Source organism: Corvus brachyrhynchos, unplaced genomic scaffold (assembly GCF_000691975.1).
Source record: "Corvus brachyrhynchos isolate BGI_N302 unplaced genomic scaffold, ASM69197v1 scaffold103, whole genome shotgun sequence".
Taxonomy (NCBI): Eukaryota; Metazoa; Chordata; class Aves; order Passeriformes; family Corvidae; genus Corvus; species Corvus brachyrhynchos.
Genome location: NW_008237436.1, coordinates 2,545,567 through 2,568,711, shown reverse-complemented (window position 1 = coordinate 2,568,711; position 23,145 = coordinate 2,545,567). Strand labels below are relative to the sequence as shown.

General features: G+C 38.8%; 1 protein-coding gene across 3 annotated transcripts in view; it reads right to left on the bottom strand.

The window, feature by feature from the left end:
• DCLK1 (doublecortin like kinase 1) overlaps nucleotides 1-23,145 on the bottom strand; it is a 241,133-nt gene that overhangs the window by 34,031 nt on the left and 183,957 nt on the right. For all 3 annotated transcript variants that reach the window (XM_008631433.2, XM_008631432.2, XM_008631434.2), the window contains 6 exons: nucleotides 18,589-18,673; nucleotides 17,127-17,235; nucleotides 12,203-12,260; nucleotides 11,357-11,476; nucleotides 5,417-5,563; nucleotides 293-426 (listed from right to left, as the gene is read on the bottom strand). In XM_008631433.2, the coding sequence (XP_008629655.1) occupies nucleotides 293-426; nucleotides 5,417-5,563; nucleotides 11,357-11,476; nucleotides 12,203-12,260; nucleotides 17,127-17,235; nucleotides 18,589-18,673 (653 nt within the window). The remainder of the gene's footprint in view (nucleotides 1-292; nucleotides 427-5,416; nucleotides 5,564-11,356; nucleotides 11,477-12,202; nucleotides 12,261-17,126; nucleotides 17,236-18,588; nucleotides 18,674-23,145) is intronic.

The window sequence follows — 23,145 nt, the reverse complement described above, 5'->3', positions numbered from 1 at the left end:
ACTGTATCTGCAAATGGCTAGTTAGTAACTCAGTGTTAAGCTGAAAAGGTTGAGGCCAACAGCTGGCAGAGGTTGACCAATATAACTCCAAAGCCAGCCTGCTCTGAATGGTTTGGGTAGGATAGCCTCCAGAGGTCCCTTCCAAGTGAATTGTTCTATCAGCCATGAGTCTGCACCATAGCCAACCAAAGGCAGCATAAAAATCTTAATTGCAAGAACTCCAATCAGACACAATGGCAAGAATGTCCTGCACTGAGTACACATCAATGTATGACCACTACAAGTGATTTACCCAGTTTCAGCAATGATTTCTGGAGCTACATATGTTGGTGTCCCACAGACAGTATATAGAGGTCCATCCACAATTGTTGCTAGGCCAAAGTCTCCCAACTTCAGGGACTTGCTTCCATCTTGGTGTTCATACACCTAAATCAGGAGAAAAATTCAAAGCTTTACCACAATACCATCAAGGTAATTACTGTATCACTTGCTAACTGCCTGAAATGTTCCTTCTTATTTACAGGTTTTTTTCTCCTCCCTACATTTAACATATTTCCGTGCATGCTTTGAAAATTCACAGACAATTTGGACAACTTCCCTTGAGTACAGTCAGGATGTTTGGAAAAGACTTGTCTCGCTTACCTGTCCAACAAAAGACATACCACTTGCAAGATGCTAAAGCCCAGAAGCAAATGTGTGACCTTCCAACAGTGGCTTTCCTACATTAACTCCCCACTGAATTCACAGTCTAGGGGGATTGAGTTTATTCATTTTACTTGCAGAGAGCTTAAAGGTTTGCACAGGAACTTCAGCTACTTAGAAAATACAAAAGTGATAGCAGTTCCAGGCTCTTCTGTGTGCTGAAGCCACAAGACACAAACCTGGCTGGACTATTTCACCTAGAAATACTGTCCTGTCCTTGGATGACTCTTACACACCAACAAGTGTCTTATTGGCATGATACTGTCACGATCAACGGGACATAGGCAGCTAGGGCTGCTAATGGGGATACAGGAGAATCCTGTCCTAAAACCTGGTCTTCACAGCAGCAGTGTGATCTTTCACGGGGTTTTATAGGTGCAAAGGGAGATTAAGATGTAGTTGCATGAAAAAAAAGCTAGAAACATCAGTAAAAAATACGTAATTTTAAAAGCTGGCTCAGACCAAAAGAATGGCCCCAAACCTACAAATACTGAAAACTTTACCAAAAAAAAAAAGTTTAAAATAAAAAATACAAAAATGTATCTAAATTAAACACTAGACTGTAAGTCTATCTTTAATCAAGTTGCTGGTTTGAGTTCTTGCTTCCCATTTTGGAATGTTTTCTACAACAGCACCTTAAAAAATAGTCTACAGGAGGCCTTCTTATAATATATATGCATCACTTTATTATTTTGCAACCCAAACCAAAGCTCCATGCAGTCTGGATCACCACTTAGTGATATTGTATAAACAATTTCCAGCAAAACTGTGCAAAAATTAAAGCTATCGTACTTCCTAATCAAAACCAAAATAATCCTTCATATATATCTTCACCAGCTACTCCTACATCCAAAATCACATTTATCTACAACTGTTTTAAGAAGAAAATAGTAGATCTTTTCTTATAAAAATACAATAAATTCTACAGGGGACCTTAGAAGAGTTCACTTGGAGCAAAAATAAAGTCTTGAAGTTTCTCACCACTGTTTGCTACAGATCTGCTACAGCTCATAATAATTAGTTATGTTATACAGCCCCCATCCCCCAGTTTCTTGTTTGTTAATATTAGTCACGTCTAGAGAGAAAACCCTTCTCTGCCCTGAATCCCTGCTTACCAGGTGATACAGCCACAAGCAGACATTCAGAATACAGAAATACACTCCTCTCCTTATGTTACTTTTAAAAATTCAACTGGATGTTTAAGATGACCAGCAATTTAAAATGGATTCAAATTTCTCTTCTACTAAGCCAGAAAAAAGTTATGTTTATAGAAAAGCACTGGGAAAAAAAAAAGCAATTATGGTTTTATTAAAAACACAGATTGTTAAATGCATCTGGTTCCTGAAACTAAAGAAAGTGCTCTCTGAAATGGCAGTAATAAATCTAATTTCAACAACAGTATTAATTAAAGTCTAGAGAATAGGGCTTTAAATATTCACTTGCTGAAATATGTAAAGTGTGCACTTAGACATCAAGAGCTGAATCTGGCCTAATTAGTATTTCACATTCTGTTTCATGCAGTTATCTTTTACAAAGCCCTCTCTGAGCTGTGCTAACGTAGCAAACATAAGTTCCTTCCTTCAACAGACCACACCTTTTGTGACCCATCCATATTAGAAATTAATTACAGAAGAGGTTTGTTTGGCAATATTTGCCAATGCAGAAGGTTTGGTACAGTGTACTTTCTAGTATTCTGCCTCATATGTTTCTAGGAATAACTTTGCTTGGAAAACTACTTCAGTTGACTTGTAAAAAATGAAGAAAGTAACTTTTCCTCACCCTGTTATAACTCCATATAAAAAAGAACCCAGTGTGAAGCTGTGGTATGTTACTTGCTGGTCAAGGAATGGGAAAGATAATTTAACACTCATGTTATTCAGAATAAATGCTATATATGTTCCTGCATTTAAATAGTGAAGGGCAATTAAAGAAATGGGGATTAGTGCAAATTGCCCACTATGTAGTGCTTTCACTGTTTTAACTAAGCAATAAAACTGCGTAATTGTACTACACTAATTGAATGCAGCCACACATAATTGTATGCCACCATATGTATCCTATTAGTATAAAGACTGTCAGTATTTTCTAAGCTGCTCTTGTGATCAGTGCAGATGGCAACAGTCAGAGAAGTTGTTCTCTAGGGTTTATTATATGGCTATAAAGACATCCCATGACTTGACAAAATAAACGTTCTAAATAGCAACAATTATGAAAAATGTTCCAATTAAAACGTGGAAGACTCCCTAGAGAATAAAAAAAAACTAAACAAAAAAGCTAAAACATCACAGGTATTCAGCATACCCTAAACTCTTGGACAGTTGACCATTAGGTAGACTTTACATGCCTTGAGGATAGTATGGAATATTTAAGCAGTTAAAAAATAATGGGTTCTGCACACAGGACAGGTTCACACACAAAAAGATTTATTAGCAGGATCTAGAGCTGGTCTCACACATCAGCTCTAAGCCTGAAAGTTACTTTTGGGATGAAGGAAAAATGAAAAGAAAGAAAGCAGAAGGTGAAAGGGAAGGCTCTACCAGGGTCTGGTAAGAGATGAAATAAAGAAACTTCAGATGAACATCCTCTTCCCATCTCCCTCTCCAGAGCAGCATGTTCCCCTTCACTCTCCATGTTTTCCTGTAGTAACTCTACAGCCTTGCTCATCCTCCCTGTTGTTTTTTTCCCACTAATGGGGTTGCTAGCCTTGGGACATGCTCCTCTAAACCTAAAGTTACAATCCATGATAGGGAGAAGGTGGGAGAGAAACACTAGTGGCCAGGAGAACCTACTGTAACAACACAAGCAGGGTTTGCACGTGCAACACCGTGACAGTAACAGAGGGAAAGCCACAGCACAAGAACAACAAGGGAAAAATACCTCCATAACCACTTAGGTGAAGGGTTAAAGAGCTGCAAGGAAAAGGGCAGGCTACAAAAGGCAAGTAGAAGGTATTTAGCAAGAGAAACGCTAAGACCCATGTGGCATTTTTCAAGTGCTTTATAAACGCCATGAAAATAACACTAGTTGCAATTCTGCGACATAAGGAACCACACATCCCATTTCACAGCTAAGATAAAAGCAGAAAGGTTCAGAGACACTGAGGCCACAGGCAGCCAGTGTTAGAACTGGGCTCAGAGCTCAGATAAGGCTAGTTCCAAAGCACTCTTCTGAAGCAGTGTTTTTTTCTTTTAAGGACCTGATAAACCTTAGAGAATTAATGTAATTTGTGAATCAAATGCTGATCTTTGAGAATTAGGATGCTGCAAGAGGTTAAATGCTGCATCCTTACTGCTCTGTCTCAAAATCAATGCACAACCCTGAAAAAGTCACTCAGAAACAATTCAGCTAAACCGTGAACAACATGATATTCTTGTTAGTGGGTAATTACCAGAAAAGCTGAGCAGTCAAATCTAATCCTTTCCCTGCTGCCCTCACCTCCTGCCCACACCTCCTGCCCACATCTTTCCCCCAAAAATTTTAACTCTGAAAACAATAGAGTTTAGGCAGTTATAGACAAGTCAAGATGGCCAGCAGGGCAAGGCTTGTCCCAGACCAAGACTCTCCTGCCCACTCCAGGAACAGCATTAATGAATCCTGGCATGGGATTGCTACAACATCTGCATGCAGCCACTTATCAACACCAGCACCAGAAATGCAAACGGAGCACAAGGGACAAGAAAGGTGTATCAGTCACTAGTATCTAGTGAAACTTCCACCCAGTGTGTTTTCAGCAGTTTCTGGAAAATGAGGGCAGGTTACTGTCTTACCCAGAACCTAGAGGAACTTCAACTGTAAAAATCCCACTCCCTGGATGTTTAGTAAGATCTGCTGGAGTCAACTTTCTCATAAAACCTCTTCAGTGTCAAGCAAGACTAAATGCATTAAGTCATGGCCAAGACCACACAGCTGAGAGAACTGATGTTCTATGATTATATGAACATTGTTTTATGGTTGCAGAATATATGGAGAATTGGGACATCTTGATACAGAAAAATGTCAGCAAATTTGTGAAAACTCAGAACAATGAAATAATCAGGAGAAGCTAATTTCTCAGAAGAAATAAAACTATGTGGAGGATAAAACTGCTTCACTCAAGTGTGCAAAATTCTCAGAAAAAAGACTAATTTCCAGGGTATGTTTTTCATTGTCTTCAGTGGATAAGGCTCATACAGTTTCAGCCAGAAAAATGTAGATTTAGACTATCTATTTGGGAAAGCGGCTTAATAAAAAGGGCTATAGGATTATTTGGGAGATGCAGTAGGAGAAGGACAATGAAGTCCCTTCCTGGCTCTGCTTTGATGTATGACATGATTAGGGCACAGCATTAACATGCACCATACTTGTAAAACTAAAGGGTTGCTAATTATTTAGGCAGTGACAGAAGAACAGAATAGTCTGCTGAGGACAGAACACTTACATTTATGAGAAGCTTGAAATTATCCTGCAGTTTACTAGAAGTTCACTTCTAGTGATCCCAGGAATAATTCAGCTGCTGTGTCCCATGGAACAGTCTAGACATACCACCTTATGTTACTGTACTTACTGTGACAGCTGTTATTCTTAGGAGAGCTTTACAATGCAAAGGTTAAAATTAAAAGATCAGTGACTTAAAAGACTGAAATAAACTTGGCAGGCATGTGGAAGGAGGAAGTGCAGACCTTTTCTCACACTCTCCCACGTTATCAACAACATTGAAAGATGAATCTTTACTTACCAGTAGATTCTCCGGCTTGATATCCCTGTGGACAATGTTCAGGCTGTGAAGATATTTGATGGCACTGGCCAGATTGTAAAGCATCCCACTGGCATCCCGCTCTGTGTATTTGTTCGTGGAAGTAATAGCATCAAAAAGATCTCCTCCCTGGAGCAAAATTACCATGGGATATGAGCAATACTGCTTGTGATATGACTGAAAAATTTAGGGAAGATCAAGGAACATTTTTAAAGGAGGAGGAGGAGGATGAGGATGGGAAGGGAGCAGCACAGTTTCCTTTCAGCTATAAACTATGGGTTCTGTGATGACATCCCCTGTAATGGCAGGTGAGCAGATCAATAATTCAAAACCATTTGTCATGGCTGAGCTGGTCAGCCAAGAGGCTGGTGTTTCTACTGCAAACCATTCCCACCTGTTGCTGCTTTTGTAACACGTCCAACACTTGCCAGCCTGTGTGTTCAGAGCCTGCTACAAATTTCTGGCAAGACTCCATACTTGCCTGTCATGATGACATTTACCAACCCTTGGCACTCTTTATTATAATCACAAACAGACTGACATCAATTCTTTGCCCAATGCCTGACTGAACCCCAGAAAGATGAAGGAACTCTGAGTAAAACTCAAACTAGCTACCTGTCATCATGGCTATCATATTTTAAAAGTCTGATTCCATCTCACAAAGCTTTGAAAACATGGACTTTAGAAACCACTTTCTCTACACAAGATGTCAAGTTTTTGGTAATGTGATGCCTCTTGCAGTTAATACTGAAGAACTTTAGGGCATGTATGTCAGACAATCATACTGGGTGACACAGGTGGCAGCTTGTGCCACTTCCAGCTCATCATGCAGCCTAATTCAACTAAAAGCTGCTGTCAGTGAAAGAAAAACAAGAAAACAAGAGAGAAAGACAGAAAGATGAAAGAAGAAAAACTAAGTAGAAATCCTCAAAGTTGAAATGATCTTCACCAGCGTCTGAGGCAGCCATGACTGTATTTCCAGAGGTGAGTTGGCAAGTGGGGAGAAGGAACTTGGAATTTGGAAGTACTTGGACAAAGATGGAAAAGGAATTTTAAAGATGAGATTAGGAAGGGAGCTTGACAGAGTGCAGGAAAAACCAATGATCTTTTGAGAGATACTACTCAGAGGTATTGAGCCTTTGGCCAAAATCAAAGCAGCACTATAAAGAAAACACAATCCAGCAAGAACAACAACAACAACAACAACAACAAAAAAAAAAAAACCAAACAAACAAAAATAAAAACAAGAAAAAAGAGAAGACAAAGGATAGCTCTGTAAAAACAATGCTAAAATTCCCTGCTGCAGTCAAAACATCAAGAAAAAAAAAATCACAGAGGGCTGTATTTAAAAGAAAAAGTAGGTATTTTCTGAAGGAAACAGAGGAGTCCCAGCTTTACCAGCTCTCATAGTTTTATCAACAGCTTCAAGATATTTTCTGGGTTTTTTAAGGCTCAACTCCAGAGCAAACAGTTTTTCCGCTTTCCAGAGAGAGAAGGGGGGGGCAAAGAAAAAAAAAACTTTTCCAGGAATTTGGCTACAGAGAAAAGGGTAGGAAAAGACAACCACCAAATACTCAAACCTGATAAAACAGACTTCACTTGTCATAAAAAAACCCCAAATTATTAACATTTTTGCATCATTGAGGTGCCACTGAAGTATGCCAGGGCAGGTTTATTCCCATTGTAGACGCAAAGTCCCAGCTCTTTGGAAATTGCTTACAGCCAACCATTGTCAAATCTGGACCACATCAAACTTCTTGCCCTGGCTGGTGACTGTTCAAGACACATCAAGATACATGGTGTCAAGGAAAAGGAAGAACAAAAGGCCGAGCTAAACCAGATAGAGGATTAGAGAGAAAGAGGCCAAATATTTGGCAAAAGTACAATACCATGTACTTCATGGCATTATCTGATCCCTAAGTATTAGGTATCAGCATGTGGCAAAGTATGTGAGATAACTAATCTATCTTCCCTAAGCTCCTTCCTGTGAAACCCCTGTACCAGCTGCTTTTTAACATGAGGCAGTGGATTAGACAGATCTTTGGTCTTATCTAATATGTTCCAGATGCTCAGACCAAGTGTCAATAATATCAGCAAAGCATCTGCCTCCAAAGAAAATGATCTGAGCTATGAAGAGCAAGAATGAAAGAAGCTGACCCTTAAAAACAGAAGGAAAAATTTTGGCTTGAAGTCAGAAGAAAGAGAACAAATGTTCATGCATAGGAGAAACAAAAACTCAGAAAAAGATAGAGGCTGCAGAGCAATTTAACAGACAGTCAAGCCAATCTCAAGCAGATTAATTTTCTCCATTTAAGCATCTACTGTAGTCAGGTACCCTGCTAAGAAAAGAGAACATGTATTTAGTCTGCAGGTTTCTCTGCGGTTAAAAGAGACGTGATATCCTGGAAAGAGTTAACAGAGCTGACAGCTATATCAGGCAGAATTGTTTTCAGACTTTCCTCTCCCCAAAGAGCACTTTAACCTGCAAGGTTCTGCTAAGCCGATTCACACAGCAGGTCACTATCATTTATTCAGGCACCAGGGGTGAGTTCAGGATGACATTTCAGTCTTAAATCCCCTGTTTTGGAGTGAAACAGGACCAGAAACATCTGAATGCAGTTTTTATCATCTGTGCACATGAGGAAGTGTACTTGGAACTACAGTAACCAATTATTTATTTATTACCTTGTTATGTAAATGATATGATCTCTCTTTTTCTTCTGCAAAAGTGAAATCATATCCTGGAGCATTAAAGGAAACTCAGCAATAAATCTTGTTTCTTAAATTGGCCAAACCCCTGTTAAGTTTGAATAACAATTTTGTTTCGCTGTGTAAAAAGGCAATGTGCCAGAAACGCGGTCTTTGCTTCCTTTTACAAGCACCACTTGCAATGTGTTTATATTTGTATTTATGAAGTGCTTTTTCTTACACTTTACAAAGCAATGAATGGCCTATCTGCCATGAGGTGAGGGCGGGATTTGCAGCAGTCACTTATGTCAAAGATGTTACTGCCAATTAATGCAGGGTGGTACTAACTGAAACCCAGCCCTGCGCTATCAAGCCTTTTCTCCTTGCCTCTCTTTCCTGTCTGTAAGTTTGATTTAAGTCTTCAAAAGTCAGTCAATAACAGATGATTAATCAAGTCTTACAGTGCACATTATGAAATGGTAACAGTCAGCAACTGGTGAATTAACACTCAATGTCTTTCCAGAAATGCCTTCCCTAGTGCCATAGAGTGCAACAAGGCTTTTCTTCCAATTATATATTAAGGAATAGATGTTTGCTTCAAAGAAACAAAGTTGACTTCCCAGGATCAGAATATTTCTTTTAAATTTCTTCTATTATTCTACATAAAAGTAAAGACTATTGAAACAGTGTTCTCTAGGATATAAGAAGTACAGAGATTCCTATAAAGCCCTTCCATAACATAGCTAAAAGAACGTGCAGCAATCCTGAAGAGTAAAGAAAGAGCACAAGAAAACAGATTTCTCCAGAAAGTGAATAAAACGCATGTGGTTTTTTATATCCATCTTTTAGGCTAGTTATTTTCTAAGAGTTTTCAGTCCCCTCCTCTCTCATTTAGCTGAGTAGGACTTCAATTAAAAATCCATTGGACACTACAGTGTACACATTTTTCAACCATGAATAGCACAGCAGGTTGCACCCATGAAACCAGCTATGTGCTTACGTCTTGGCAGGTTAGACAAGGCACAGCTTTTAGTTCTTAGCACACCTCATGGGGCCACGATGAAGGATTTGTCAATGCAGGATGAAGCTGTGGCTACATGTGATTACAGCGCTGCGCAAAGGGATTGATGTACCTTTGAACAAGCTCTTGCAGACACTGAGGAAAACCGACAGTAGCATGGATTTCATAGTGAGCTCACTTAGAATAGAGCAGAAATTATGATTAAAATAGTGTTAGATGGCTAATGGTATCTGAGCTCAAGCTGTGCTATTTCACATTGCATGCCTGAGAGAGAGAGAGGACTGTGATTGTGAAGGGAGTGGGGAAATTATTCTGGGACTGGTTATACAAAGAGATTCATGGCATGAAAAAGTGTCTTTCTTTCTGAAATACTTCTGAAAGTATTATTCTTTTGTCTTAGGATTTAACTTTTTCATCAGAGAAAAAAATGTCAGCTCCTTGTCACCAGCATCTCCCAGTGTGCTTCCTCAGAGCTTGGAGGTGGTGGACAGTGGGGTTAGTGGGACCATAAGCTCCACAGCACTACTCAAGTCAAATAGGATATCTGTCGGGTGCAAACCTAAGAGGACAATGTTGCCATCTCCTAAGCTGTGGGGCATAGCCTGAGCTTCTCATAGATAACAAGACTTTCCCAGACTGCCATGAGGACAGGGAAAATCTGTGGGCATCCATCCATGAGCCACACACAGCCTTCCAGCTTTGGACTGGGAACATGGCTTGTCTCACCAGTGCTGCCACAGAGCATGGGGGATAATGGAAAAAACCAAAAACCCGTCTCATTCGACTTGCTCTTGTATTCCAGACCAGAGATTGAGAAAGTATTTAAGAAACACTTGGACCTGGGATTGCCCTATTTAACATCTCCATGAGGTGCCTACATTAAGAGCACCCTCTAACCTCCACTACAACCAGAGCAAAGCAGATTAACAATCCTGTTTGCCAAGAGTTGCCTTCTCTCACGACCTCAGGTGGTGCCTGTTTCTAGCCATGGATACAGAGGATGCCCACTGAAGAGGACCACACTCTTAATTTGAGAGGAAGTGATCTGGGTGCCAGGGTTCAGAGTGCCTGATTTGCTCAGAAGTGTTGAGCGTGTACACACAGCAGGCCTCCACACAAATACTGCTGCTGCACAAGTTCATTGACACATTTATCCTTAAACACTTGAAACTCTGTATTTCCCAGGCAAAGGTATGATGGCTGCCCCCAGGGAATGTGCCAATCCGGATACAGAAAAGGAGGTGGCTTCTGGAAAAATATCCTTCCCCAGAACAGTTAAGGAAGGAAGGAGAATCACAAATCCTACCAGCTGATGTGAAAAACAGGTGTATCCTGGTAAAGTACCTATGGAGGACAAGACGCCTTCAGCGGTTTTCTGTTATAATTTGCACAATTTACTCAAATCCATTTTTACCATCTTTTCTGCACAGTGGCATACTTGTGTATTAGTAGCAGAACCAAACTCATATTTGTTGCACTGCACTGTTGACAGTATGGGGGCAAGAGATAACCTGGTCTGAGCTTCATAATCCAGTTTGAACATACAATTCCACCAGAGAGTGAGCTAAATGCACAAGATCTGGAAGTCACTGTGAAGAAATAAACAGGGTCCAAAATAGAAATTACTGCATTTGCTTTTTTGTTAATTTACTTTTTAGAATAGAATCGTGCTTTAAATAGCACGCTTTTCTTTTTCACTTTCCCCTTCAGCTTAAATTTAGTTTGCTATCAAGAAGGCAAGTTTTAAACTGTGTTAATATAAATCAATAGAGAAAAAACACATGTAATATTGTTTAGATTTAACATAAATTAATAAAAACTAATGACCTAATGAACTTTTTGCATTTTGAAGGCTGGTATTTATGGCTGTTTGGACTGTGTATATTTTCAATTCACCTCAAGGCAGATTATGGCTTTTTAATGAGTATTCCTTTGAGGAAGGAAACAAAACTGGTGATATCCAAAGTACTGTCCACAGGACACTTCTAAGCATGGCTTACAGGAAGTCAGACAAATATATGAAATATTTGAAAGCTAATAAAAAAAAAATCCGACAGTGGGTTACACATCTTTCAGTATGATGCTAGACTACTTTCAGAGACCCCTTCCATTCTACACTGTTCTGTGACCCCATGATTTTTAGTAAGCCTAAGTAGGAATGGAATTTTTCAACATGGTTGATACAGTAAGCAGCTTGTCTCCAAAATACTCACCTTTACAAGTTCCATGACAAGGTACAACTCAGTTGGCATGTCCATCTCCTCGATCAGAAGTACAATATTGGGATGCTTGACTCGTCTTAAAATAGATACCTCATTCTGGATCATGTGTTCCTGACACACAGAAAAATCTTCAATGAATGTGGGTTAGTGGGAAAAAAATTCACAGTGGAAAAAGCAGAGAGAATTGGGACCTGCATGGATTCTCTGGGGTTTTTGAAAAAACTAACAGATGTTGCCTCCAGCAATACAGAAGGAACATATCTAGAAACAACATCAATGTGGCAACTGAAAGAAGAGAGCAGAACACAGAAAAAGAAATGGAGGAAAAGACGTGTGTCTCATGCAGAGAAAAATAAAATACAGAAGTTTTTAAAATTTTATCTGATGCAGAATCTTTAGATTTAACAACATGATAGTATCTTCTCGAACCATTGGTTACAGTTTTCAAAAGCTAACAGTCAATTGGTGTAAAATTGACATCAATTTAATTAACCTAAGCCTTACACACAGTGACCAGCTTTGTTATAATTATTTGTATTATTTTTCTGCTTTCTATAACACCTGGAATTATGAAAATTAGAGGCTATAACTACATGGATAAAGAGCAAGGAGTCACACACAACCAACTGGAAAATCAACATACACATCTAGAAAAGAACATGACAGCTTTTTCTCCTGAAACTCCACGAGTCTCCAGAGGGCAGGAAAAGACTTCAACCAAAGAGATTCTAACACTTGTCAGGAAGGACACAAATACCAACAGTTTCCCAAAATGTTCCCTCACAAAACATTTGTTGGAAAAAAACATCTTTGGTGTCATATGTTTTTTGAACTTACTTTTCCTCTACATTTACTTTTCTTGATTATTTTCAGAGCATATTCTCTACCAGTTGATCTGAGGAAAGAGAAAAAAAAGTGTATGTTCAATCACATTGAATATTTTTCCCAGCTGTGTTTATATTTTTCATTTGAGTACAGTAACTGTAGTGAAGAGTTCTAGTCAAATATTTGTTTTTTCCAAGAAACAAAGCTTAGATTTGACTGGTGTTGTGAATTTGAGCCAAAGTTATTAAATACACATGCCTGAGAAAAAGATATAAAACTTTTTTTTTTGAAAACATTTCATTGTTTTCAAAACAAGAAATTGCTTAATTTTTTCTTTCATTTTCTAATGAGAATTGTTATTACTTTTTCACTTTTATGTAAAAATACCATACAGTGTTCACAGGTTCACGTATTTTCAAAACAAAAAAGTTTTGTTTTCTATTACACAAAAAATACAACCCATGGAAAATACTGACTTACTTTTTACTTAAAGTGAAAAGTCATTTGTTTGCATATCTGCAGTCGCAACTGCTACGATAAAAAGGTCAGTCCTTGGAATAGTGTTTTATGTATTTAGTAAGTATGCAACTGCTACGATAAAAAGGTCAGTCCTTGGAACCCCAAGGATATTCAGCAGAGTTAAATATGTTGGCTGTTAGGCAGAATGTAAAAGGTTCTGGAGACAGTAAGGAATTACAGAGGAATTAGTTCCGGATGAGAACACATTTCTTTTTAACTACTGCGTTGTTTTGAAACCTTATAATATTTATCACTACCACATACACATTGATATTTATTATCTAGATTGCTAACATAGAAAAATTAGTTGTAGACAAGTTAACAGTATCAACTTCCATTTTTTAATTAAGTTACAAACCCAAAAGATGGCTGTAAGGATGAAAACAAGAAGCTCTGTTTACAAGATGCAGTTTCACCATAAGGTTAAATGGAAAACGGGTAATTTAAGAAAAAGATCTTACTGAAATATTTTCCGTTTGTAATAAGAACCTAAACAGGTTACAAATATCTATTACATTGCCCTTAGGCATGCTTGGTTAAAAATTAAGAAAAAAAATAACCTTTCAAGAATACAGGGCCATTTTTTCATTCTTCATTTCACAAAACACAGTAGTTAAACCAATACATTAAATTGATATAGAGTATGTTCAACAGAGACATTAATGTGTCTAAAAATGTGCTCAGTCTGTCAAACAGGACATGCAATGTGAGTAATACACTGAAAACACTGTATCTGGAAAAGAACTGGGCATTTTCATTGCCATATTAAAACATGGAGAACTCCTCTGGCAATGATGTACCACTTACTTTTAATTTAAGGGAAAATGGGGAATTCAGTAAAAAGAAAACATCAAAATAGTCATTTTGTTTGAGTTCCCAGGCAAAGAGCTAAAACTGTGTCTATTAGGACATCACTTAAAAGAAATCACACAAGATGAGAAGATTTATGAATTGGGGAAAAAAGTACAGCACATCTGTTTAAGAGTTGTGCAAATAAAAATTAAAAACTTCTCCTATCTGTACTCCCCCACACGGGGGTTTAATGCTACAGCCCCCCAAAACTGGCTGCACTCCATGTGGGGTACCCCTTCTCAGTGCTGCTCTTCAGTGGCTACAGTCCAAGCTCAGTGAGGGGACAGGAAGAGATTTGGACACTATTTTTTGGGACTAGAAGGAGGAGGTTGAACAAGAAATATTAGAAATTAAGATATCTGGGGTTCAAACTCAGACAAAATATAGCCTCTTTCAATAGAAGTCTCCAAGCTGCTTGGTTGCCCTAGGAATGCTTCCTTTCTGTCATGAGAAAGGAAATTGATGGTTTTTGTTGGCCATGGGAGACTCCATGTACTCCAAGACACTGGGAAATCTGAGCTAGTGAGGAAATGTCAGAATTTGGAAGTATCTGAAAGTTAAAATTGAACACATACAAAAACACCGCAGGACAAATCGTGCATATGATGGAGCAAATATGTAACAAGCAGATGACAACTCTGACTACTCTTTGTTTTGGTAAAAGGAAAATTAAAGCTAAGATAATGTAAATCCGTTCCCCTAAAAAGCTGCAGAACCACAGGCTGTCAGCAGCACTACAACTTACACACTGCCAAAAAATATGCATGGCCATGTCAGAAAGTCACTGTGAAACAGGCATCATGCTCACTCCAAACAATAAAAAGGAACCACAAAAAGTAGGCAACATGTTATGGCTGGACAGAAGTCTGGACCCGCTGCACTATGGCAGAGTTAGATCTCTAGCTCACAACAGGACTTGGTGCCACATTCCCTGGCTCTTTTACACTTTTGCAAAGTTCACAGGGATTTACTCTGCACTGTAGACAAAAATCTATCTCTGTTATATTTGTGTGTGCATTAAAGGTATTTAAGTGTGTGTGTCTGTGCATTCACAGATGCTTAAAATGGGATTTAGAAGTCCTCACATTAAAATTTTGGAGATGGTTTCTGACTTCTAATTGGACTGTTCATTGTCAGAAGAAGACGCCTGTGAATGTATTGAAGTGCTCACAGACATGTATTAACCAGTACTCACTCACAGACTGATCTTACAGCTATGGAGAAGAAGTATCCATGTGACCACTGAATTTGTGTAACAAGACCCATGCCTACTTGTTTAACACCTCATGGTGCTATTCCTTTGAAGTCTAATGCACACAGGAATTGTACTTCAGAAGAAAATGGAAAAGTCCTCTGTCCCAAGTATCACCCCATTAATTTTGGCTCTGCAAATGATGGACATCTCAAACTTTGAAGCAAGGTGGTTAAAGAGGCTTAAAAAGACTGCAAAGAATATTTTTGAAGGAGTTTCACATGTACTGGTTTAATTTACCCTCTGAGTCTTTAATTTATCCTTCCACAATTGTGATGGCAAGGGTATACTGCTTTAGAAGCGGAAACTAACAGAAGTAATTCCACTTTAATTTTCAAGATCTCCTGAAGTAGTAGCTCTCTGATAGAAATGGGATCTATGGAATGGTATGGCTCAGAGAGCATATATCTGGGAATACCTGGGTAATCACGCTATTTGAGTACATACTCATTAGACACACCATGTTACTGGATACTTCTGGGACCAGTGGGATAGACAGGAGGACAGGAAACAGTTTTCATTCAAACTCTCAAGGATATTGTAATCAGTACTATTTTTATGTGTAATGTGACCTATATTTAATTTTGTTCATGTATTTTCTCTGAGCTCAGGAAAGAATTGTAACATGCACACTAGCACATTTGTATTGTCTCTCAGCACAAATGGCATTTTCAGCTGAATGAGTTTAGTAAAACCACAACCTTTCTTTATTTTAGCTTCTAATCTGCTTTTCCCAGTCACCATTCACTTCAACTTTAGCTGTCTTTTTCTCTTTTCTTAGCTATGTGTTTTTACCCATCTTTTTAATCAGCCACGCTCCTCCATAGGGTTTTACAGTGCTTTTTTTCTTTCACACTGTTTTGCTTTGCTTCCTTTAGGTTTCCATACAGTTTAGTGTTCAGACCATGAGGTTTGATCTGAACAGCAGTCGCCCTCTGGATGACTAGCTCCGCCATGAACTCACTCTGGCAGAGTGCTAGAGGCTTCTTTTAGAGTTTTGGCCAAGTCCCACAAGCACACTGTCAGCCGATACAAAATCCACTCTTACCCTTTCCCCCAACAGCTGTCTTCCTGATCTCCAAGCTGCACTTTTGGATGCAGAGGTGGACCTGTATTTTTCCAAGGAGACTAGTTTAAAACCAGCCAGGCTAATTTATCATTGTCTGACATGAGATTTAATGTCACTCTCCAGGGTTTATATTATATTCTTACAGGCTAAAGAGCAATTTTTTCTTCGAGCCCCAAGGTGAGATTATAGACTTCTGTAAGAGTCTCCTCTCCAGGATATGGTAATAGGGGATAGAAAACTTAACTCACGAAATTTCATTCTCAAACCTTGACATCTCTATTGTTCTCTCTTTTGGACATCTTCAGCTCTGGCAGGTTTTTGCTTTGTCTGAACTGCTCCTATCTAACATGAGCAATCTTACAGTCATTTCACATACAGGTGAAATACCTTCTGTCTTTTATATTCCATAGTGTCCTATTTTTAACAATACCACCAAAAGCCAACCAGAGTTCTGCTTAGAGCATTTCTGTTTGGTTCCCTAATTTTTACACTCTTAAGGTTGGGTAGAGGCAGTTCAAACCTGACCTGACCTAGCAAGAGACATGAACTAGTCAGCCTGGACATTTTCATCAACACTGACATTTGAGGTGACTTGTGACTTCTCTATTCTGGAGCAGATGTCTAAAATCAATGACTGTTTTCACCTCTTAACAGTAAAGGTCACTTAAGAAGTTAGATTTTGGTCTCTGCAGTGAGGCTCATAAAGTTGGAAGGAGCAAATATAATGGCACAAAGCAGGCAAGCAGGAGTTAGATGTCCATTTAATTAAAAATAAACACGGAAGAGACTACTCCTCAGTGTCAGATGGCAGAATAGATGGATCCAAAGTTAGCTCTTTGTACTGATCATTGCCACTACACCACAAATACATAATTTCCTGACATCTTTAGAGAGTGCTCCTACACGTGAAATGTGCCACTGGTCCAACATAAAAGGAGACTTGCAAGAACATACTGCAAGAAAATATGTTATTTCAATGCAACAAGAAAGATTTAACACAAAGAACTGGCAAAATCATGTGGAGTGCAGCAGAAAAAAACCCATATAAACCCCAAAAAGAATTAAATTCATAGATTGCCCCTTGAACTCACTCTTTTTTTCATTTGACAAGGACGTTAGTTTTTCCATCTGGCATTGAGACATTACCTTATTACATTTTTGTATTCTACAAATAAAGATATGATCTGGAAAAAGCATGACATTAATGAATTTTTTTACAGTAATAAGCATATTATCCTCCTCACCTTTCTATACACTCCTTCACAATAGCAAAATTTCCGTCTCCTATAGTCCTTCCAACTTTATATCGCTCTGCTATCGATGCTGGAACCTGGAAACCTTCCTCCAACACTTCTGAAAGAATCATTAGTACATTTTTATTGTTAGTGAAGGAAACACAGATGTTGCACATAACATGCATTTTAAGTCCACAGTTTAGGAGCCTGGAAACCATTCAGTCAGTATCTCACTTACTGTACAGTGAAACCATGCTGCTGACATTGTATATACTCAACAGGTTTCATGCAGATACAATAATGAAAAATAAGGCTTCTGGGGGCTCAAACATACCACCATTTGAGTGTTATATAGTTTACCATTGCCACTGCAATATGCCCCCAAGACAAAACCAAAATTGTATTTTTTTAATTACGAAAAGGCCTCTGTGATCTGCACAAGCGCAGACCAGCCTCCAAAAAGGGCTGGAACTCCTTGACACAGCATGATTAAATATATGTACCAAAGAAGTCCAACACTCAAGCACTTATTTTATTACATCCTGTAAACTGAGACATCCATAAAACTCCTCATGTGCTAAGTGCTAGTTCTCCCCATCCCCCAATATTAAATATTTAGTTTTTAAACAAATGTTCTCAATAATATTACCTTGCATGCAACCTGGGTACCAGATGTTTAGGTAAAATTGCATTACACAGTGTCTAAGCATAAGAAAAGCTTGTAGTTTAATGTGTTTTAGTGCTCATTCCTGTACCATTCTTTTTAAATGTATTTGAAATAGTGTTACAAATACCTAACATGCCTCTAAAAGCTGCCTGTAAACTGCAGCTGATACAAACTAGTATATAAATATTTTTACATAAAAAAAAAAGCCTCTCAGAAATGTGATTTTTGTTTACACTCTTTAAGACAGTGCATTTAACTGTGTATTTCTCTGTCCTTTGCTCCAGGTGAGTTTTAAAAGTGAATGTTAGGACACAAGGAGGTTGAGGTTTGTCTGAATTCACAGACAGCATGAAGAGTTATTCTCCAACAGGAGCACAGATACACACACACGTGCATAGATGTGCGTGTGAGCCAGCAGTGTTCGAGCAGACCCTGTCCCTTAGCCAACTTGCTCACAGCCTTAGCATGGAGTAAGACTTCCTAAAGACCCAGGACTGCAGTGTGTTCTTTAGTACCATGGCAGATGAAGCAAAAATACTGAAATAAGCCAGTCAGCACTGCGTTGCTTGCAGAAATAATACCTCAAGTATTCCGCAAAAAAATATTCCTCTGAAGAGTGATGTCCAGATCAAATTTGATCACGAGTGAACCTAACTGGTTTGCTAAGGCTGAGGAGCTTCCTCATGGAAAATAATCCAGCCTGCAATGCTCCCACTTTCTCTGGCAGGAAGAATGACTCATTTTCTACACAGCTGCTGTTATCACTACACTGACTGCTTTGAAATGTCAGCCTCCAAATGTTACCTTCTGCAGGGCCATCATTTTCATCCATAGAGCTGCAAACTTTGGTGGATGCTAATGAGGTAGAGGAGCCACTGTGTTGGGAGCTCTGGAAATGGAGACACAAATGAAAACAGATGATTTTTAAGAAGCACAAGTACCCACAGCACATTCCTTCTGAACACATGTCCCAGAGAGGCTTCAGTGTTCCCTATATAAAGTATCAATTTACTTCGGTGGGGGGATACATGGATGCTTGGGAAGAGTCCAAATTTTTCCACTGAAATTACACTTTTGGTAACCTCACATTACTGGAGAGATCCTTGATCCATCAACTGCAGCAGTGTGCATGCAAGGATACTGCGATGTATACTCCATTAGTTTCTCCCTTTTCCACACACATTTTGGCAGGGAAAACTGAGGAGCCGTACGCCCTCTGCAGGCAGGAGACCGCGTTCTCAGAGACCCTATTAACCCAGCAGGCACTAGAGGAACGTATGTCTGTAGCTGTGTCATGGGCAGAATTCCTCACTTTTACAAATCTCCCTCTGTTGACATCCTCCCCAGTTTTGTTCTAGAAGAGAGAAATCATTATGGTAATGTACAGACAAAAGAAAATGTCAGGGTGAATAATGGTTGCTATTTCATAAAGGGAATTGGTTGGGGTAGCTCACTTGAGGCAATGACTCTGTAGTTGTACTCTGTTCAAGTACTTGTCCTGCCATTGTCTGAGCTTGTCTGTACAGTTGATGGAGGGAGGACGGTGTCTCTATGGTCCCTAGAAGGAAACTCGTAGCCACCCACCTTGGATGCCAGAAGTATAGGAGGCAGGATCTCACCAGGGAAGCCTTCCAAAGCACCTATCAATGCCTATTAGTTACCTATGGACTTTAGGTACGCACTTGAGGAAAACTGCTTCATCATGCATCTGGATGGATGAAACTACACAGACATTTGAGATGGACTGGATTTCACCAGCAGCTTTTATCCTCTGTGCATAATGGTTACACAAACACGTCTTCAGGATTCGCCTATCTTCAGAGGAAATCAGAAGAAGCTACAAATGTAATGGTGGCCCTTCAAACTTAAAGACAAACTGAACATTTCCTCAGGTCCTTGTATTGCAACTTAAGTGAAAAATATTCAAAGGATTTTCAAAACTAAAACTTTCCTGGGTTCATAACATTCACATGCTGAAAGTGCTGCTATGTTTCATTATCTTCTTCAGCCTATTTTTACACAGATTGCAGGCTTTACTTTGTGTAACTAACACTATCACTTCCTTATTAGTGTTTGCAAGGTTTTTAGATGCCCACAATCATGGTGTCAATCCACTTTACAAATTAAACACAGATACTTTAGAATTATCTCTCTTGTGACACTGCAGAACACAGCTGATGTGATCAAGAGTAACTGAAGTTGCAGCAGTTCGGATATTTGCTGAGTACTGAGCCAGGGAAAAGGCAGTCAGCAGACTTAAAAGCTGGCCAGTATGCTGATTTCATTTGAACAGAATAACTTTTAATTTCTCCCACAACAGACTAAGGTCAGATGACTTAGACAAAGTCTGAACTTGGCCTATTTTTCACTAAATAATCCTGAGAGTTTGCACATCCCATCTGCCATGAGATTCTCTGCCCTTGTTTTCTTTAATCAACCCCAGCTCTCTCTTTTCATTCAGGCAAGGATTTCTTCTGAGGTTTGACCAGAACCGAAGAATGCACTAATCAGTTTTTGGACTGTTTTTGTTGCCTCTTGACAAAAGAAGTCAGCACTGAGGGATTTTATGCAGTTTGCTAAGATATTGCTGCCCTTGTTTCATGCTCAGGACGTGTTTATATATGTGCTATTCCTGTGCTAAACTCTGCGTGATATCCCAGTAAAAACTTACCTCTGGTTCATTTTTGAACAAATGAGCAGATGTGGATCAAGGTAACGGGGAAATGCTAGGAGTTCTCATGTCTGGAGAAGTCAGTCTCAAAGCCTATTTTTATACACATGTAATGAGAGAATTGTTTCCTTTACAGTCCTGCTTGTAAAATAAGCAGCAAACATGTTCTCTCTACTCATTCTGCTGTGTTTGTTTGTTTTCCTAGAACAGGCATCCAATTTCATACTTATTTTCCCACTCCATGGTCTTTTCTGAAAGGAACTACAATTTAAATATGTTTAATATTTGTTACTTCTACGATCAGGAATGAATCATTACAACATTTAAGGAGTACAAACACAAAAAGGCTAGTGCTAGATATTCAACAGATTATTAAACAGCGAATTTTTTTCTTTTTTTGCACTTTAAATAGTGAGATTACACTTTTAAGTAGATGTTAGGCCAAGGCTGCTGATTGCACAGCACGGTAGCTTTCTTTAGAACCCTGATGGTTTCTTTACAGTCTTGCAGTCATTGCTCTCATCTGTGAGAATGGGAGATGTGAAAATCAAGACCTAACTCAGCAGCCACATCGTCTCAGAATGGGTGCCTAGAGACACTCAAATTTCTATTTGAGGACTTAACTTTTCAAGGACCTTAAAACAAGGCTTAGCTGAGAAATGCAATTGCTCAGTCCTTCCAAAATTAGACATCTTCAAAGGCCCATTTCAACAAAGCACTTCAGCAAGTGCTTCAATTTAAATACAAATAATCTTAATGGTCTACACATGACTGAAATTAAATTGGCTCCTAAATATGTCTTAGGCAAACTCCTTAAATATGTATTTAATCTAAGTTTAGTCTAATAGACTGAAAAAAAAGTGGCCCATAGAAAATTTAAAGGAAAAAATTGATCTCATACTGATGTTTTAAGTGGCTCTATTTCTTTTCTTATTGACAGCATATAAAGACGGGAAAGTTAAGATGATATTTGTTAACTGAAGAAGAACTGAAATGATGCATTAGTAGCATATACTGTACCACTGGTCTGCAAACAAAGCACGCAGCTCCTTTGGTGACATCTGCCTGCCAAGCACTGGCATGGAGGCAGAGGCTGGACTTGCCAGTGACAAGGAAGCAGTAGCTAGGAAGACGTGCTAAAAATACACACTGAGACTTTTTAAACTTTAAATAATTATTGAAAAATATATAAAAACATACTTTTCATTACCTTTGCGGAACCCCTCCTATTAAAACAACAGATTGAAAATAAATCAGGAACTGAACATTTGTATACGTTCACCAAGTCTGCTGGTGGCCCTCCTTCCACAATTAAAGAGATGTTACTGGATAAACATGACACAAATATTTTCATCTTTATTCAGCCCTCTTCAACAACACGCAGGCATTTATTTATTTATCTTTACTTCAGCTAGAAGGACATTTCATTTATTTAGGCTTTAATTAACTCGCTGTTCTCACAAGCTGAAAACCCTGTGGGTCCAGCAATCCTTGTGGGTCTCAGTGTTCCTTCCAGTTGGCTTGCCAATCGTGAGGCAGTCTGTCGTGCACGCTGTTGCTCTCACAGATGTGGACCCCATCGGGGATCTTGCAGATGGGGAGGGGGGAAAAACAAACCCCAAGCAAGAGTATAATCTCTTCAACACACAGACTTTAATGCAATTAGCTGTTTTAATTTTAAGAGATGCTGAGGTGCTTGGAATGTCATCACTTTTACACAGATTTAAAAGGGTCCAGTTGCACAGGTTGCCAGCACATGGCCAGTTTTATGGCACACTTTCATAAAAGTGATGGCATAAAAAAATCAGGTCTTTGGTGTAAGGATTTCAGATCCTATTCAGGTTTATAAAACAGATGGCCAGCACACCACACACCTCACTGATGTGAATGGAAACGTTAGCGCTATAGTTTCAGCCATGTCTCAGTGGGAGATTTATCTAGCAACTGTTTGGTAAATAGTTTGTATCTCAGTGGAAACTGTGCTAAATCCATGAAAAAAAAAAGCAGCAAAATAAAAATTACTGTAATGTCTCTGTCCTGATACTTACCTTTGTCCTAAATTAATCTTAAAATCCCACTAAACAGCAGGACTATAGTGTCAGCAGTTACAAAATGAGACTTAAACAAGTATGATTACGAAGTTTGTTAGTGCAATTCAGATTCCTGAATCTTAAACCCCAAACACTGCATTCTATTTTCTAAAGCTCTCAAAACATTTATTAGCGCATGTGGAGTCTACAAAGTCTCTCAACAATAGATTCCTCTGTACTTTTCTAGCATGAAGGAAGCATCTGGATGAAATGTGAGTAACAGAAAAGCACACAGGTGTAACACTAAGTTTGGATCTCAGGCAGAGTTCTACTCTTTTAAAAACGGGCTTAATGAAGTGAGGAATAAAATCAGTAAACAAAGTGTAAGCTCAGGAAGGAGGCTCAGGAAAAGGGAATTTCTAATGTCTTTAAATTATGCCTCCTAGGATTGTCCCTCTTCCAAAGAACTATACAGAATTAAAAAAAAATATATATAAATACAAAAATATAAGCATGTCAGTAATATGTGTTAGATGAAGCTCAACTCAGTAAGGAAAAATAATGTTAAAACCTAAACTAAGCAGTTACACCACCACGTTCACCCCTTTTGGAGCCCACACTAGGGTTCAGTCTGGTTATAAAAAAACCTTTGCAAGGTAG